At 46.1% G+C, this 19,776-nt stretch overlaps 1 protein-coding gene across 4 annotated transcripts in view; it reads left to right on the top strand.

Annotated features, from left to right (window-relative positions):
* USP9X (ubiquitin specific peptidase 9 X-linked) overlaps nucleotides 1-19,776 on the top strand; it is a 1,493,361-nt gene that overhangs the window by 123,842 nt on the left and 1,349,743 nt on the right. For all 4 annotated transcript variants that reach the window (XM_069204214.1, XM_069204212.1, XM_069204215.1 and 1 more), the window contains exon 3: nucleotides 18,500-18,645. In XM_069204214.1, coding sequence (XP_069060315.1) covers nucleotides 18,500-18,645 — 146 coding nt within the window. The remainder of the gene's footprint in view (nucleotides 1-18,499; nucleotides 18,646-19,776) is intronic.

Raw genomic sequence — 19,776 nt, 5'->3', positions numbered from 1 at the left:
TCCTTCTCTTTTTCTCAGGGCCATCATTATGATCCTTTGAAATATTTAATTTTGCTAACATTCTAGGCTTTTCATAAAGCAGGTACTGTCCTAAATGAGGAGCATACATGGTTCACAAATGGTTATACTCTATCACTCAACTCAAATCAGCATTTAGTTAACTGTCATCAGATTCAGTCAGATTTAACCCGGACAAAGTTCTAACTCGTGACAATGCTACATATGACATACCTTCCTTGTACACAGTGCTACCAATGTTACTAAATGCTGCATCTACACTTACACATTGAGACTTGAGTATTGTTACAGCATAATGCAGACACACTGCTTATTGCTTTCTATGAACATACACGTCTTTTTACAAGCAAGAAACGTGCAACAGACTTTATCTGCTTTACACCTTCAAGTTGATGAAACTTAACAACTAAGTATTCAGCCTCATTTCTGTTCGGATACAAAGTGAAATTAATTATTTTACCCATAGCTCCATTAAATAATCCTCCCTCAGCATATAAATTATGCTGTAAAATTACCCTACAGTTTTTACAAATTCGTAAATACTTTTCTAATCCAGCAGTTTTGGAAACGGACTTCTCCAAAGAATCTAATTTTGATTGTATTTTTTTTTCATTCAACTGTATTTTCACTCGTTGGTGTTCCATTTCTACAGTTGTAGAAGTTGTTCATTAAAACAGGTACATTCTTGAAGAGTAAGCATTAGACATGCAATGGATTTTTGTTGGTGAATAAATTCAAACATTAGCTGTGCTGCAGATTTTTTGGAAGAAAGTTTTTTTTTTGTTTTTTTTTGTAAGTCGAGTTTGCCAGTAACATTTTCATTCTTTTGATAGTATTCCTACTCGAACATCCTTCAGAATATTTCCATATTACATACCAGATGTTTGACACCTGTTTCTAATTACTTTGTTGGATTGGAAATTGAACCAAATGTTTACATTTCCAATGCTTCATAAAGAATTTCAAGTTTCTTTCTGTAAAAGTGTCTCACATACAGACTGTCCTTTCACGGGGTAAGTTGCAATAAATCACCAGAAAACGTTTTCCTCAAAAAATTACATCATACTTCGTCTTAAGTATCTTTTACATTCTCAAATGCACAAAGGCGAGCATTAAGTTTGAGAACATGGTCACTTCATTGATTAGAAGATTTAATATCGTCAAAACTCTGGAAACATTGTTACAAGCTTCACCAGATAATTTTTGGTATTCCAGTTTATTATTGTGTTCAACAGGTAGCATAAGTAGAGGATGTTGTGTGCAGCTAATCCTGTAGGTGCAGTTACTACATACAACAAAATAGTCTGTTGTCCTTTGTAGATAAGTGGTGTCAACTTGGATTAAAAAGCTTTTCCCAGTGCCAGCTTGTCTGCTGACATAAAAAAGAATTGGCAGAAACCTTTAACATTTACATTGATTATTTTCGCAGGGGGATACATGCTCTATTTTTGCCTTAAAGTGTATATATATATATATATATATATATATATATATATTTTTGTTTTTCTTTCTGTTCATTCAATTGTTCCACTAACTGTTACAAGTCAACATTTTCTTCTTTCTTGTTGCCTTGCTGTCTTCACCCCATTCATCTTTATGGCGGCTTCATTTTCGATTAGTGGCTGTCCAAGAGGATCTTGACTGAGAGGTCCAGAATTCTGGCTGCTTTCTGAACTATCCTTTGCTATCTCAGTAGCAATTGTTTGCTCTTGCTCGATTTCTCAATTTATCATTTTTAGGTAGTGGAAAATATTGGGCACTCAATGCTTTCTTCTACAGCATTCTAAGAGTTTTTGTAGCAGTCATATTTTACAAGTAATTCTGTTTCAGAACGCCAGAGTTTGAATTGCTGGAGAAGAGCTAAATAGAAAAAGTATTTTTTCTCAGCAGTATGACAACTACGTCTTCTATGGTTTATTAAGTTATCTTTAGCATGCAGGACCAAGTAACTGTTGCAATCAACTACAGCATATTTGTATTCATCATTGTTTTCCATCACGTTGTATCTGTACCTATAGTGTTGCAGAATTTCGTAAAGACCCATAATTTCAAGGTGTGGACGACTTCTTGGATAGCAGATATCTAACATATTTGTTTTTACAGTATCTGTACTCTCTGGATCAATCTCTGCTAGGTACTGAATTTCTGGGAAAGACTTCGACTGTTTCACATGTTGGCAAGGTGTAGACCAACCCAAACAATTCCCCTTGATTTTAAGTGCAAGCCAGCTGAACTCAACCAGTCACAGCACTCGCAGGAACATATCTCCCTATACTAAAATATTTTCAAGCTGAAAGTGTACGATTTCTTGAATAGAGATTTCCTCCAAGGTTTCCATCATCTGTTTTATCTGATTTTGTGATGTGTGAAGTAACATAGCGAGCAACAGCACTGGAGTTGCCTGCGACAAACTGTATGTCTATATTTGCATTCTATAATTTTAGAATGACATGATTATAATCAATATATTTGGATGCCTCTGATCTTCTCAGATTAAATGTGTTTGTTGGTCATTTTCATGTCAGTTTATGCCCAACTGCAGATAAAAGGCGGTTTCCTCTTCCTTTGGAAATGAAAGGTCTTGGAAATCCAAAACGACACCTTCTATAAACTTTTCCTTTACTTCTGTATCTCCCGTGACAATACTTGCCACATCGAAGTGTAGAACTTGTTGTCTTAGGCCTTTGTCGTCATCATTGTCATTTGGGATGCTGCATGTTACATATGGTTTTATGAAAGGCAGTACTGATTCATTACTGTTAGTTCCAAATTTTGGTGCATCCCTAATCAATAAGAGCATGTGTATATATGAGGAGCGCCTCTTGCCTGGTTCTCTTCGCCAAAAAGATCTAATTTCACGAAGAGGATTTTTTTTATTTCATAAAAAAAAACAGCATTGTTTAAACTTATGTTGAAAATACCTTCATACATTCGCAGAATCCAAAGAGCAAAGTTCTTCTGCTGTCTTCAAATTAATATCATTAATGTTAGAGTTTGCTTGTCTAAGTAATTCAAGTAAATCATCCCACGCATATTCTGCACAACTAAGTGTCTCAAAAAAATTAGGTGGGCCTTAGTTTTGGAGCATACATTTAAGTTCTCCATGACGTTGATACCAATATTCCTTAGTTCCATATTGACATGCCTTTAAATTAATTAAATAGTACTCCAGATTTTCATCATTTGTATTTTATCAGCAAACTCCCTTGCAGAAAGATTATACTGATTAACTTGTGTCTTTAGAATATAGTTCTCAGCATAAGACAGGCCTGACAAGTCACTCTCAAATAACAGATGGAATATATAGGGACTACGCTGGCGAAACTTAGGGTCCTCGGAATGTAGTCTTATTGACCTGTATTCAGCTGCTGGTATTTGTACAGCACGGTCATTGTACCGGCCACCTACTCCTATGGGAAATAGCTGTGGAAAGCAGTGAGCCTGTAAACTTTCTTCCACACTCATTGGAGTTCGTTAACTTGTTTAATTTGAAACAGATTAATGGCATCCCCAACAACATCTTTTGAATGAAGTGGGTGGATACTCTAGTGCTCATATATTTCTTCTGCTTATCCACTTTTTCTATTTGTCCACATGAATGTAGTGCTTCATCGATACAACTTTACATCTTCAATAATATTTTTGTAAAAACATTATTTTCTTTAAAATATAATGTAGCTTTTTTACTTTATTCATATCCACTAACTCTTGCAAGATTATTTTGAATTTTGGTAGGCTCTTTATTTACTAGAATACTGAGTGGTTCATCTACATCTTTCTCAACACCCACAGTGTCCACATTTAAAAAAGTTTTTTAAAGGTAAATAGACAACTCTTCCTTCAAGTCCTTTCTGTAGTTCTGTTGCTGGTACTTTACCTGTCTTAGGCTCCATTTGAACTATTGTTTGTTTTAAACGTTTGATTTTGATTTTCAAAAGTAACACAACCAACCACAGTGACAGTGTCATACATATTACTATGTTTAGGATGGTTATAGTCTCATTAACAATACATCATCCTTTAGAAGCATATTCAGTTAACTCCCTAAGTTCAACACTACATTTTTTTCTGGCTCATTCCCCTGACATCAGGGTCACTCTTTCTAGTCCCTCTTCCGCACGTCCCACTCCCCGAACATTCAAAGTAGTTATCACTCTCAGAAGACTCCTCTTCCATACATGGATTGCGAAATGATTTGCAACCTGCCCTACAAGCCCCCACATCATCCGTCATTCGTTCATCCCACCTGCTTTTCTTCATATGCGCTTCCTCAGCTAACACTGAGTCCCCCACCTCCGTGCGCCATTATGCAAGCGAGGACGCGTGCTGGCCCATCCTAATAATGGCCACCCTGCACCGTCTGAATCCAGCGCCAGTTGAAGAAATTTGTAGTTCATTTTGTGTCCTTTTTGTCTTTTTACTTGCCCCAAAAGGCATTGTAGCGGTGTGCATTCTATAGGGATGCTTGTGGTTCCCCCGGAGGGCTGCGACTATCTGTGTCCAGAAGTCATGCCCTCATCGGCAGTCCCATGCTAAAAGCCTAAAGTCTGCCCCAGCTTCTCCACACCTAGTTATAGAAATGCAATTATGTCTCTTGGGAGTCAGGTATGTTCTATGAAGAAAGTTATAATGTGTTAATCTAAATCGGGAATTGCAAGACTGTGCATGTTTGGTCGCATATGCTGGACCATTTGATATCTCATAATGGGGATCCCAACTCTTAATTCCCAGGCCGCTCGCGCTTTGAATGGCTGTCCCATCGCCTCCTCCCTCATCGCTAGTTGTGTGATTAAATGTCGACCCCCCTCCAGACATTAATAGGAGGGATTTGGTGGTTGGCAGTACTCCTGCTATTTTCTCTTGCTGAAGAAGGATGGAGTCCTTTGTTCTATTTTAGGTCTGCGCCTTCTGAATGCCTTCTTGTGGAAGGTCACAGTCCGAATGCTCACGCTGTCCCAGTTTCTTTCTGCCATTGATCCGTGCAACTAGATGGTAGTGTTGGACCTGCCGGGCACAAGCTTTATATTGCCCTTCCACAGTCCCACAGACATTCTGTGGTTCATTGTCTGCCAAGAGCATTTTCAGTTTGCCATTCTCCCCTTCGGCCTTACCTGTGCCTGGCTGGTATTCATGAAGGTGAAGTGGTGGTAGCTGCCTATCCTCGTAGGGTGGGGGTACTAGTTTTCTCCAATGATGAACTGTTGAAGGCAGGCTTGCCACAGTCAGTTGTACACTGTCTTCAGAAGACTGCAACCTTCCCAAAATCATTTAGGCTTACTGATCTTAAGTCACACCAGCCTTCTTGGAAGCGGCAACCTTTTATAGAAACGGCTCTGGACTCTGCAGTTCAGGACCTTTTCTCTGCTATGTCAAGTCCAAGACATTTGGGTTAAGGTTCTGATGTTTCAGCCTTTATCATAAATCTTTGTGAGAGCAGATGTGCAACTTTTTACCTGTTTGCCTTGTGCATCTGGCCACTTCAGTTCAGCAGGTGGCGTATGCAGCTTATGCAGTGGGATCAGAAGTCTCATTGGACCCTGCACTAAGGGAACCTGGAGACATCATCCAGGTGTTGGAAGAGACTGCACGAGATATGCACGGATTGCTACTCGCCTGCAGCCTAACCAGCAGGAGGCCACTTTCGTCTATTGTCACCATCTCGGAGTAGGGAAGCAAGTCACTGCTGGGTGGGATAGACCATCTGGGAGATGTGGCGACTAGAAGGCCCTTGTCTCTGGCTAAACCCTGCTCCACTTAAATTTGCTGGAGCTGTAGGCCATCTTCCTATGTTGAAGGCCATCCTGCTGTTTATCAAGGGAAGTCTGGTGTAGGTTCAGACAGCATAATCGTCATGTGGTACTCCAACAAGTAGGGTAGGGCCCTGTGCCAAGCGGTGTTGGTTCTATTGAGTTGAATGGAACATTGGTTCATCTACCCGATTGTGAACCACCTGTCAGGATCTTTTAATACTAGGCAGAAGAGGCCAGTCTGCAAGATCTGACAAATGGTGGTGTATGGCATTTTATGATAGTGGTGAGGACCCTGGATGGATCTTTTTGCTGCCCTCGAGAACATGCTGTGTCAAAAGGTCTGTGTGTTGAGGTGCCCAAGAACTCTCCTGAACCTGTGCAGTTCACACTTCCATGCATGGAGATCGAGCTATGGCAGTTGACTTCATTTGATCTACTGCCTGAGGTTGTGGATGTCATTCTTGCTGCCAGTTGCTACTCCATTCCATTTACATTAGGAGCTGGGACAAATGTGTGGCATTCGTAAAATAGGCCTTTTGCAAGGCAAGCTATTGAATGTTATGTTTTTCATTTTATTCTTGGCCCAGCAAGGGTTTGCAGTGAGAACTATAAAAGATTATTTGTAGTCACTTTTGTCCTTTTTGAATTTGCCATCCAACCGCCCTTTAAATCAACTGATATGATGCAGTTTATTAGAAGTTTAACACGCATGCTCCCTCAAAATCCATTTATGATACCAGAGTGGGATGTTCATTTGGTTCTGATATTCCTCGTGGGCATCACCCTTTGAGACCATGCACAGCTACTCGCAGGATCTTTTGACTCTCAAAACTGTCTTCCCCACTACGATCACTTAAGCTTTTTGTGTGAGGAAGTTCCAAGCTCTCTCAGAGCAGCTGTTCAATACTGGACAAACTAAAGTTGAAGACCTGGGTGCCTTCATGCCAAAAGTGGTAACTCCTACTCATAGTGAGGAATAGATCACTCTCTAAATTTTCTTTTGCTCCGACTCACCGCTCAAAAGAGGAGGTTAGTCACCATCTACTTGATATACTGATGGCACCAAATACTAACTTGCGGAAGGGCAGCTTTTTGTGAGATTCTTGGGGCAATGAAAGATAAGGCAGTACAGAAACAGACTTTGTCAAGGTGGATAGTTTTCTGCATTAAGATCTTGTAGGAAGCTGGCTTTCTGTATTGTGTACTAAAAAGAAGTACATCATGCAGACAGTCCAGTGGATCCCCAGTTGGCTTACAGAGACAAATAAATGTAGATAATACTAACGCTCTCCTGTGGTAGTGTGGGTTGTAGGAGGTTGGCTCTGTATGCACTATTTCAAAGTAAGGAATAGTATGCACAGAGTCCAAGGGTTCCCTTTAGAGGTAAGATAGTGGCAAAAAGAGATAATACTAATGCTCTATTTTGTGGTAGTGTGGTCAAGCAGTAGGCTTATCAAAGGAGTAGTGTTAAGCATTTGTTGTACATACACAAGCAATAAATGAGGAACACACACTCAGAGACAATTCCAGGCCAATAGGTTTTTGTATAGAAAAATATATTTTCTTAGTTTATTTTAAGAACCACAGGTTCAAATTTTACATGTAATACTTCAAATGAAAGGTATTGCAGGTAAGTACTTTAGGAACTTTGAATAATCACAATAGCATATATACTTTTCAAATAAATCACATATAGCTATTTTAAAACTAGACACACTGCAATTTTCAACAGTTCCTGGGGGAGGTAAGTAATTGTTAGTTCTGATGGATACAACTACCTGTGGATTCCTCACCTGATGAATACTCCCATGGCGCCAGCATTTGACGGAAATCTTCTTACTAGTCTCTGCACGTCGACGAGGACGTCACTCTAGCCCACGCGACGCCGTCTGACGTCATACAGGCAATAAGAAGTCCTCGCCGACGTGCCGATGACAGTTCCCTTTTTTCCGTGCATTCGAAACGGTTATCTTCGAGGGAGTTACTGTTACCTTCGTGGTTACAGTGTATTGTCTGCTGCGTAGTCTTCTCTGCGGTAACAATGTCTCAGAGGAAGTCGGGTTTCAAGCCCTGTCGAGAGTGTGGGGGCAAGATGTCAGTTACAGATCCTCACTCCGACTGTCTATGGTGTTTGAGCTCCGACCACGACGTCTCGACTTGCGATTCATGTCAACACATGAATCCGAAGGCCCTCAAAGAGCGCGAGGCCAAGTTATTCATGGCAAAGTCAAAGAAGAAGGAGAAACATCATAAGAAGTCTTCTTCGCCAAGGTCTCACCGGCGTCATCGAGACTCCCGGCGCCGTAGAGACTCACGACGTCACTCCAGCAAGGAGTCTCATTCGAGGTCACCTTCGGCTCGGCGTCGGAGGACTTGGGAGGTCAGCCCCACGGTCACGCCGCATCCATCGACGCCGTTGCCCTCTCCGGCGTCACCGACTTCACCTGGTCAGGCGTCAGTGATTGAGGTGGTGCAGCCTCTTGTGTTTTCTCCGGCGTCGCAGACGTCGAGGCCGGCGTCGGGGTCGCCCTCGATCCAGGCACCCCAGTATCCGGCTTTTCCCACTCCTGGAGCCGATAGTACCGCGTTTCTTAATGCGATGTATACCATCTTTCAGCAGATGGCTCCAGGAGCTGCTCCGGCTGGTCCTTCGGGGCCCTTGGCCTTTTCGTTGGGTGATCCTGCGCCTCTTCGGCCGGCACCCTTTATGCCCTTTCTCCCTTTTGGGAATGTGGGCTCGGCGCCGGTGCCGGCGTCGGTGGCCGCTCCGGTGGCTTCGGATGTTTCGGCCCCGGAGGTTGCCCCTCCGTCGAAGTCAGGATTTTGCCCTGTGACTCCGGTTGGTCCATCGGCTCCAAGACCTCGTCCTCCGGCTCCTGCCTCGGCGCCGAAGCTGCCTGTGGCGCCGGACGCGGCGTCAGATGCTTCTGGAGATCGGCGCCGTTCTTCGACGTCGGCGGAGGCCATGTCGACTCCGCGTATCGAGGAGAGACTTCATTCGAGGAGGCGTGCTCTCCGTCTTTTAGAAGAGCAAGAGTACCAGCGAGTCCTAGAGGAGGGAGAGATTGAGGACTCTGGAGACGGACTGCATGGTCTGGATACAGCCAGTGGGCTGGACACTTCCCCTGAGTGGGACCTTTCATCTCCAGGGGAATATACGGAGGAGGCTGCTTCCTTTCATGCTGTGGTGAGGAAGGCAGCGAGCTTTTTGGACCTGCCTTTGCCGGTGGCAGAGGCAAAGCAGAATTTGCTGACAGAGGTATTGCATCCGGCCTCTGCTGCAGCTGAGCCTCTCTTGCCATTTAATGAGGCTTTGCTGGATCCGGTGTTGGAGGTGTGGAAGAAGCCGGTGTCTTCCTCGGCCGTTCATAGGGCTGTGGCCAGGAGGTATCGAGCTGCACCATCTGACCCTGGCTTTCTCTCTAGACACCCTACGCCGGAGAGCTTGGTGGTGCAAGCCTCCTGTTCCTCAAAGTCAGCGCCTGGTTCCTTCCCGACGGTGCCTGGAGACAGAGACTCCAAGAAACTGGATGCGCAGTCCAAGAAAATATTTTCGTCATGCAGTTTGGCGTTGAAGGCCACCAACGCCACGTGCATTCTGGGGAGGTACATCCATGCGCTGATGGATGATATTTCGTCTTCATTCACGGAGCTTCCCCAGGGTCTTTTGGATGTGGTCTCGGACGCCCAGGCTGCCGCGACCCAGATTATCCAGTCTGGGCTGGACACGACCGACTCGGTGGCCAGGGCGATGGGCACGGCTGTGGTGGCAAGAAGACAGGCCTGGCTCCGAAACTCAGGGTTCTCTGCGGATGTGCAGTCGACCCTGCTGGACCTCCCGTTTGATGGGGACAGACTGTTTGGAGCCAAGGCAGATTCGGCCTTGGAACGATTTAAGGAGAGCAGAGCCACAGCCAAATCGTTAGGACTGCAAGCTCCTTCTTCCTCTGCCTCTTCTAGAATTTTCAGGAGGTTTCGGGGATTTGGGCGTGGCTCTTATTCCTCTTCCTTTCGGGGGAGGTTCCAGCAACCCGCCTCTTCCCTCCCCTATAGGTCATTTAGAGGGAGGGGGAGGGGTGGAGTCCGTACCAGAGGAGCCTCTCAACAGCACTCTGCCTCTTCCTCGTCCTCTGGAGGGGTGCAGCAGGGGAAGCAGCCTTAGGCTTCCACCGTTTCCCACTCACTCCTCTCCTGTAGGGGGAAGATTACAGCGTTTTCTCCACAAGTGGAGGTCTATCACAACGGACACTTGGGTTCTCGGCATTGTGGGAAAAGGCTACGCCCTTCCCTTTCGGGAGTTCCCGCCCCTCATCCCGCCCCGCCCATCTTATTGTTCAGAAGAACACCTCCTGTTGCTAGAACAGGAGGTTCAAGTCCTCCTTTCAAAGGGCGCGGTAGAGTTGGTCCCAGAGCAGGAAAAGGGTCGAGGTTGTTACTCAAGATACTTCCTGATTCCCAAAAAGGATGGTCAGTTGAGACCAATCCTGGATCTGAGGATCTTGAATTGGTTCCTCAAACAGGAAAAGTTCAAGATGCTGACCCTAGCACAGGTGCTTTTGGCGTTGAACAAGGAAGATTGGATGGTGTCTGTCGACTTGCAGGATGCTTACTTTCATATCCCGATACTCAAGTCGCACAGGAAGTATCTCCGGTTTGTGGTAGGGTCGCAGCACTATCAGTTTGCGGTCCTCCCGTTTGGTCTTACTTCAGCACCTCGAGTCTTCACAAAGGTGATGTCAGTGGTTGCGGCGGAGCTCAGAAGGAAGGGGATAGCAGTATTCCCTTACTTGGACGACTGGTTGATCAAAGCCAAGTCCCCGGAGCTTGTGTCGCATCATCTGCAGTCAACAACCCAGTTGTTGTTCGACCTGGGCTTTTCGGTGAACGTGCCCAAATCTCACCTGGAGCCCTCTCAGCGCCTCCTGTTCATAGGGGCAGTACTGGATACAACATTGAGTCGAGCCTTTCCTCCGCCTCAGCGGATTCAAGATATTCAGGAATTGGTTCCAATGTTTCGAAATGGAGCGGTAGTTCCAGTCCTCAAGGTCCTTCGTCTGCTCGGTCTGTTCGCCTCCTGCATTCTGTTGGTCACGCATGCTCGCTGGCACATGAGGGCTCTTCAGTGGTGCCTCCGAAGGCAGTGGTCTCAACACAAGGGAGATTTAGAAGGTACTGTCAAGATCTCCAGAGATGCTGCTGTGGAATTGAAGTGGTGGATTGCGGGCAACAATCTTTCACAGGGGAAGCCGTTCGCGCAGTCGCCACCAGTGGCCACAGTAATAACGGATGCCTCCACCCTAGGATGGGGAGCTCATCTGGGGGATCTGGAGATCAAAGGGCTTTGGTCTCCAGAGGAACAGGTGTTTCATATCAATCTGTTGGAGTTACGGGCTGTACGTTTGGCTCTCAAGGCCTTCCTCCCATCCCTTCGTGGTCAGTCGGTACAGGTCCTGACGGACAATACTACCACGATGTGGTACATAAACAAACAGGGAGGAGTAGGGTCGTACCTTCTCTGCAGAGAAGCTCTTCGGCTATGGTCCTGGGCAAAGGACCATCAGATTTGCTTGGTGGCAAATCATCTGGCCGGGGTCTTGAATGTACGTGCGGACAGTCTCAGTCGCCAATTCTCGGCAGACCACGAGTGGCGTCTCCATCCAGATCAAGTCTGTTTAATCTTCCAGATGTGGGGGTTTCCTCGGATAGATCTGTTTGCCACTCGGGAGAACGCGCATTGCCCGTTATTCTGCAGCCTCCAGTATCCGATGCAGGGAGCGTTGGGGGACGCGTTTCAGATAACCTGGTGCGACCAGTTGCTTTACGCGTTTCCCCCCATACCCTTGATTCCTCGAGTGTTGAGGAAAATTCGCCAAGACCGGGCCCAAGTCATCTTAATAGCTCCGGATTGGCCAAGGAGGGTATGGTACTCCGACCTTCTCCAACTCTCACTGTGCCCTCCGCTCCGTCTCCCTCTCAGGGCAGACCTCCTCTCGCAGTCGCAGGGGCAGGTTTTACACCCCAACCTCCAGAGTCTGCACCTACATGCTTGGAGATTGAACGGGGCAACCTGAGTTCCTTCTCTCTCCCGCCTGATGTAGTGGATGTTATCTTAGCGGCCAGGCGACACTCCACTAAATCTATCTACGCTAATAGGTGGTCTAAATTTGTTATGTGGTGTGGAGAGAGACAGATTGATCCCTTACATGCTCATCTGTCACATGTTTTGTCTTTTGCACTGTCTCTAGCGCAGAAAGGTTGTGCAGTAGCTACCATTAAGGGTTATTTGTCGGCCTTGTCAGCCTTCATTTGTCTTCCAGACCAACCATCGTTATTTAAATCCCCTATTGTTCTCAGATTCTTGAAAGGTCTTCTGAATCAATATCCTCCAAAACCATTCGTTATGCCTCAATGGGATTTGTCCTTGGTCCTGACTTTCCTTATGGGGTCCCCTTTTGAGCCTATGCATTCTTGCCCCTTAAGGTATTTGGTTATTAAAACAGTATTCCTGGTAGCTATAACATCTGCAAGGAGAGTGAGTGAGTTGCAGGCCTTATCGGTTAAACCCCCTTATATAACGTTTTATGGGGATAAGGTGGTGTTGAGGACCAAGGCTGCTTTCCTTCCGAAGGTTGTTTCACCCTTCCATTTGGCTCAGACAATCACTTTGTCCACGTTTTATCCTCCGCCTCATCCTTCAAAGGAGGAAGAAAGACTACATCGCCTGGACCCAAAAAGGGCGTTGAGCTTCTATATCGACAGAATGAAGGATATCAGGCTGGAGGATCAGCTGTTTGTCGGATACGTGGGCAAGAGGAGAGGAAAGGCAGTCCACAAGAGAACACTCTCCAGGTGGGTTGTTCTTTGCATTAAAATCTGTTACTCTTTGGCAAAGAAGGATCCGCCTGAGGGCATTAGAGCTCACTCCACCAGAGCTAAGTCGGCCTCTTCGGCCTTGGCCAGGGGTGTTCCTGTGGTTGACATCTGCAAGGCCGCAACTTGGTCGTCCCTTCACACTTTTGTGAAACATTACTGTTTGGACTCTGAGGTCAGAAGGGACGGTCATTTTGCACGGTCAGTGCTGCAGGATTTCTTGGTTTGACCATTTAGGCACCCACCGCCGGGCGTGGTACTGCTTTGGGACTCTATTCATCAGGTGAGGAATCCACAGGTAGTTGTATCCATCAGAAGAACGAGTTACTTACCTTCGGTAACGACTTTTCTGGTGGATACATTAGCTACCTGTGGATTCCTCACGGTCCCACCCGCCTCCCCGTTGCCTTTTTGGTCTCTCCAAGCAATCCTTGAGTGTGCTCCTTTTGGTCTTCAAAGTTGCAATACATTTTGCATGTATGATATTTGTATATATGTGTATATTTATATATAAATCTATATATATATTGGGTATATACATGATTCGTATGTATAAATATATTTATTTGTTTAAAAAAAAAAAAAAAAAAAAAAAAAGGTTATATTAAATCTACAGCTATTTTATTGCAATGTTGTGTGATTTACAATATTAAGAGATGTTGCTTTGCTCTTTCATTGCATTGGGTTATTATTATTATTCTCATGCACGTAAAAAATGTTGGTACTGTCATCGGCACGTCGGTGAGGACTTCTTATTGCCTGTATGACGTCAGACGGCGTCGCGTGGGCTAGAGTGACGTCCTCGTCGACGTGCAGAGACTAGTAAGAAGATTTCCGTCAAATGCTGGCGCCATGGGAGTATTCATCAGGTGAGGAATCCACAGGTAGCTAATGTATCCACCAGAAAAGTCGTTACCGAAGGTAAGTAACTCGTTCTTCTTGCAGGTAAGTAAACCACCTACGGGGGTTCAAGTTTGGGTCCAAGGTAGCCCACCGTTGGGGGTTCAGAGCAACCCCAAAGTTACCACACCAGCAGCTCAGGGCTGGTCAGGTGCAGAGTTCAAAGTGGTGCCCAAAACGCATAGGCTTCAATGGAGAAGTGGGTGCCCCGGTTCCAGTCTGCCAGCAGGTAAGTACCCGCATCTTCGGAGGGCAGACCAGGGGGGTTTTGTAGGGCACCGGGGGGGACACGAGTTAGCACAGAAAGTACACCCTCCGCAGCACGGGGGCGGCCGGGTGCAGTGTGCAAACACACGTCGGGTTTCCAATGGAAATCAATGGGAGACCAAGGGGTCTCTTCAGCGATGCAGGCAAGGGGGGGCTTCTTGGGCACCACCTGGGCAAGGGAGAGGGCCTCTGGGGGTCACTCCTGCACTTGAGTTCCGATCTTTCAGGTCCTGGGGGCTGCGGGTGCAGGGTCTTTTCCAGGCTTCGGGATCTGGGAGTCAGGCAGTCGCGGTCAGGGGGAGCCTTGGGATTCCCTCTGCAGGCGTCGCTACAGGGGCTCGGGGGGGCAACTCTGGTTACTCACAGTCTCGGAGTCGCCGGGGAGTCCTCCCTGAAGTGTTGTTTCTCCACAAGTCGAGCCGGGGTCGTCAGGTGCAGAGTAGCAAGTCTCACGCTTCCGGCGGGAAACGTGGTTGTCTTGAAGTTGCTTCTTTGGAAACAAAGTTGCAGTCTTTGGTGAACAGGGCCGCTGTTCTCAAGAGTTTCTTGGTCCTTCTAGAGCAGGGCAGTCCTCTGAGGATTCTTGTCCTGGGGAATGCGTCGCTGGAGCAGTTTCTTCAGAAGGGGGGAGACAGGCCGGTAGGGCTGGGGCCAAAGCAGTTGGTGTCTCCGTCTTCTCTGCAGGGTTTTTCAGCTCAGCAGTCCTCTTCTTAGGTTGCAGGAATCGGAGTTCCTAGGTTCAGGGGAGCCCCTAAATACAGAATTTAGGGGTGTGTTTAGGTCAGGGAGGGCAGTAGCCAATGGCTACTAGCCCTGTGTGTGGCTACACCCTCTTTGTGCCTCCTCCCAAGGGGAGGGAGTCACATTCCTATCCCTATTGGGGGGATCCTCCATCTGCAAGATAGAGGATTCCTAAAAGTCAGAGTCACTTCAGCTCAGGTTGCCTTAGGGGCTGTCCTGACTGGACAGTGATTCCTCCTTGTTTTTCTCATTATCTCCTCCGGCCTTGCCCCCAAAAGTGGGGCTGTGGCCGGAGGGGGCGGGCAACTAGCTGGAATGCCCTGTGGTGCTGTAACAAAGGGGGCGAGCCTTTGAGGCTCACCGCCAGGTGTTACAGCTCCTGCAAGGGGGAGGTGATAAGCATCTCCACCCAGTGCAGGCTTTGTTACTAGCCACAGAGTGACAAAGGCACTCTCCCCATGTGGCCAGCAACATGTCTCGAGTGTGGCAGGCTGCTAAAACCAGTCAGCCTACACGGTTAGTTGGTTAAGGTTTCAGGGGGCACCTCTAAGGTGCCCTCTGGGGTGTAGTTTACAATAAGATGTACACTGGCATCAGTGTGCATTTATTGTGCTGAGAAGTTTGATACCAAACTTCCCAGTTTTCAGTGTAGCCATTATGGTGCTGTGGAGTTCGTGTTTGACAGACTCCCAGACCATATACTCTTATGGCTACCCTGCACTTACAGTGTCTAAGGTTTGGCTTAGACACTGTAGGGGCACAGTGCTCATGCACTGGTGCCCTCACCTATGGTATAGTGCACCCTGCCTTAGGGCTGTAAGGCCTGCTAGAGGGGTGACTTATCTATACTGCATAGGCAGTGTGAGGTTGGCATGGCACCCTGAGGGGAGTGCCATGTCGACTTACTCGTTTTGTCCTCACCAGCACACACAAGCCGGCAAGCAGTGTGTCTGTGCTGAGTGAGGGGTCCCCAGGGTGGCATAAGATATGCTGCAGCCCTTAGAGACCTTCCCTGGCATCAGGGCCCTTGGTACCAGGGGTACCAGTTACAAGGGACGTACGTGGATGCCAGGGTGTGCCAATTATGTAAACAAAAGTACAGGTTAGGGAAAGAACACTGGTGCTGGGGCCTGGTTAGCAGGCCTCAGCACACTTTCAAATCAAAACATAGCATCAGCAAAGGCAAAATGTCAGGGGGTAACCATGCCAAGGAGGCATTTCATTACATGGGTGATCCGTTGGGTTTATCAGAGGGCAGTGCTAAGCATTTTCTTGTACTTGCAGAGGCATTGAATGAGACCCACACTCAAAGAATAAATACTAGACCAAGTTAGAAAAATAGCACTTTTTATGCGTGTTTTGAAAGCAAGAACTTTGTTCAAAAGTAAGCACTGTTTTTGTTATTCATTTTCACAGCTACGTAAAATGTTCAAGCCTGTGCGCCTTTACGCACAATGCAATCCTATGGAAGGCAAAGTCAGTGAGGCGTTAAAAATAGTCTGTTTTAGGGGATTCTTCTTCAGGGTTTGGATTTGAGGGCCAAGATCCAACGTACTACCAGCATTTCGTCAGAAGTGGCCCCATAGTTCACTGGGAGCAGGATGCTGATGAGGTTGTAGCTGGGTGCGCGGTGGTGAAGGGGGGCCACCTGGAAACAAGCTGCACAGGGGGAATTGGAGACCAGTTCATGACATTGCAAGCAGGGGATTGGGCCGCAAGGGGACACAGACGATTCTTGGGTGGCCGGGAGGCTCATGCAGAACGGCTAGGGCAGCTAGGGTTGGTGCACATAGATGTTCCTTGTGGTTAAGGATAGATATCAAGCAGGGGCAAAATCGGGACAGCTGGGCCACTCATGAAGTGGATCTCAGTGATTTTGATGTCCTTTCACGGCTGCTCAGTAATGATGCAGGGAGAATCTGGACTGGACTCTTTGTTGGTGCTTGGTGCCCGGTACCCCAGGGTTTGGTGCTGCACGGCTCTGGTGGGTCCCGGTGCATTCACAATAGGTGGGGAGACAGGTGTGATCTTACAGAGCATGAGTACTTTATTCCGGTCGTCTGTGGCACCGGTCGGGCTGGTTAGCTACAAGTCGGCGGACTAGACTGTTTGTCACTAACTGCAGACTGCAGTGAAGTAGCTCCTCTACTCCAGGGGAGACTGGTGACAATTTTCAAGGTGCTGGCAGTCTACCTGAGTCTTTGGTAGTTCTGCAGCTTGCAGAACGAGTCACTCTGTTGCGGTTGTCAAGAGTTGCAAGCAGGCATGGTTTTGCGCCAAAGGTCTCAGCTCCTCTGCTGCTCTCGCCAGGCAGTGACTCTTTATCCTTCTTCTCTTGATATGTCAAATCTGAGTGGAATGCCTATCCTACATGGAGGAGTCAACACCTCCGCTCAGTTCAGGCTTTGCTCCTGGTCTCTGAGAGCACAGGCCCTCACCTCAGGATGTCAGAAATGTGTCTAGGGAGGCTGAGCTGGTCAAGACCAATCAGTCAACACACTAGCAGTCAGTAGATGTTTCATAGTGCACCTCTAAGGTGTCCTTTGGGTGCATGTATTAATAGATCCATCACTGGAATGAGCGAGGGGTTGCAGTATGAGATGTTGGTTACCAAACGTACCTCGGTTCAGTGAAGCCATCATGTAGCGGGGAACTCGTGTTGACCAGTGTCCAGCATTTGTGTTTAAAATGGCTTCTCTGTCTACGTACTATGTCTAAGCATCAACAGTCATAGCAGGGTCATTTGTGCTCATGCAGAGATGTCCTCACATTTGATATAATGCACCCTGCCTTAGGGCTGTAAGGCTGTCTGTAGGGGTGACTTAGATATATCCTATGCAGTGGTAGTGGGCCTGGCACACATGGATGCATGGCTGGTCGTGTTTTCACTTTTATCTGCACCAAGACACTCGGTCTGCGATGGCAGCACTGTGCGTGTTTGGTGAGGGGTCACTTAAGGTGCCACAATTCCTGCTGCAGCCCCTAGAGGACCTTCTTTAGTACCCCAGGACTTGCAGAGAGTGCTGGAGGTTGTGCCAGTTGATAAAAACTGTACAATACAATTTTGGAAAAGAGATCTGGCAATGGGGACCTGGTTAGCAGGAACCCAATACACTTTCGGTCGAAATGACATCATGTACCACGCAAAATGTGGGATTTACACATTGGCCAAGAATTGGCATCTGGAAGGACAGAGGGCTCATCCCGCCAGTGCCACGGCTGCTACCACTGCTTCGGCATTTGGAGTGCCTGTTCTGGACTTCTACCAAGCTGTGACGTGTGTTATGTTCATAATGCACTACTTCCTTGACAGCCAGGTCTGACTAGAAGGGCGTTTCGCTTGTTCGGTCCAGCACAACTTTCTGGTCCACTCAAAACATCCTTCACTCATTGCTCTGTTATCTTTGTTACAGGTGAGGAATTTGAGGTTAAAAGTATCCATCAACAAGTTGGTTACCTTTGATAACATTGTTTCTGGTGGATACTCATACTAACTGTAGATTCCTCATCTCTTTCCTATCTCAATAGTTCTCAAACTAGAGATCTGCTCCCTAGTACCGCCAATTGTTTTGTGCTTTGTGTCAGGCAAGAAACTGACACTTGCAGGGTTGACACTTGTATATGGCTCTCCTCTGTTACTTCTGAGGTGGAATGAGACCGTCACAATGTTGAATGTTGCCTCCTAGTAGTGAGGGAGTACTGCTGTGAACGCTTCTGGAATCAGTATGGGGCATGGAGGTTTCTACACATGAGGAATCTGCATTTTGAGTATCCAACAGAAAGAGCATTAATGAAGGTAAGTAACTTGTTCTTCTGAAATGCCTATTTGGACCTAATGAATCCTGCATAAATTGCCTTCATGTAACTCTTTATTATTGCATTTTCATTACATGTATTGCAATATGTTGGACTGCTTTATTGTTTTGTTTTTTGTTTGTTTGTGACTCTTCTAGACTTCCTCACCTGATTCTTCAAATGAAAATTCACCCATTAGTCCCCCTGATGAGCAGGGTCAGGGGGATGCTCCACCACAGCTTGAGGATGAGGAGCCTGCATTTCCTCATACTGACTTGGCCAAGTTGGATGACATGATTAACAGGTACTTTGATACGCTGTGTGCATGTGTGTTTAACTTTTTATTTTTAGAACTTATTTTTATTGTTTTTCAACAAATAAAAACAGATATTTTGTTAATCCGGCAGGACAGAAATAAAGAGCGAATAATTGTGAGTCCATTGAGGACACAAATCCCAGCTTTGTAGAAGATCTCCCACCCACTTAGCCACATGTATACATTCTTAATTCATAAGTTAATAAGATATCAAAATATATTCATCACCGTTGCCCATTAAAATCTTGCCTCTTGATCCATGGCCTCCAATGTTTTGCTATTTTTGTGGACATCCACATGCGCTATAAACAGTTTTCTCTGTTGCACAGATGTCAACACTTATTTGCCAGTCTCATCCAATGTAGAGGGGTTTAGGGGGGCTGTACTGCTCATCCAGCACCAAGCGCTGTCCTTCTTTGCCACCACAAGGCCAATGTCCACTAAAGTCTTATAACTAGGTGTCTCATCTCAGTTGTTCATCACTCCTAGGAATTAAAAACTGTTAATATCTGCCTTGAATGCACCAACAATAATATGCAATTACTGAGCAACACCATATAATGTATAGAAACGTGCATTTTCTCTCTTTATTATTTAATATTTTTTTTACTTTAATCACTCTTATTTTATATTTGTTTTGTACCAACATTTGAAAAGTGGGTATTAAAATTCAGTTATGGTTAACCTCAAGCATTTAAATATAGGTCCCCAATCACCAAAAAGGGAATTGGATTTATTCCTGATTTATTTTGCAGCTCTGATAAAGCTATATATTAGAAAATTAGAGTTGAGAATTTTAGCTTTCCTCCAGATCTATCCTGTACTCCATCCGAGAAGACTGGATGCTTGCCAGAGACGACTGTAGGAAGCTGACTCTTTATATGGTATACCAAAATGAGGTACACCGTGCAAATAGGCCAGGGGTTCACTTACCATGGATCGGGCTTGCTCTAGCAACACCTAGGTGCTCTTTTAGGCAGTAGTGTGGTGAAGCAGCCTTTAGGCTTATCAGTGAGGAGTGTTTGACATTTGCAAATATACATACTGTCCATAAATAAGACGCATGACTCAAATAGATCTACATAAATTTACAAATATAACAAGTATCTTTACACATGT

Source organism: Pleurodeles waltl, chromosome 8 (assembly GCF_031143425.1).
Source record: "Pleurodeles waltl isolate 20211129_DDA chromosome 8, aPleWal1.hap1.20221129, whole genome shotgun sequence".
Classification (NCBI taxonomy): Eukaryota; Metazoa; Chordata; class Amphibia; order Caudata; family Salamandridae; genus Pleurodeles; species Pleurodeles waltl.
The sequence above is the reverse complement of the archived record's forward strand: the minus strand, read 5'-3'. Positions and strand labels throughout refer to the sequence as shown.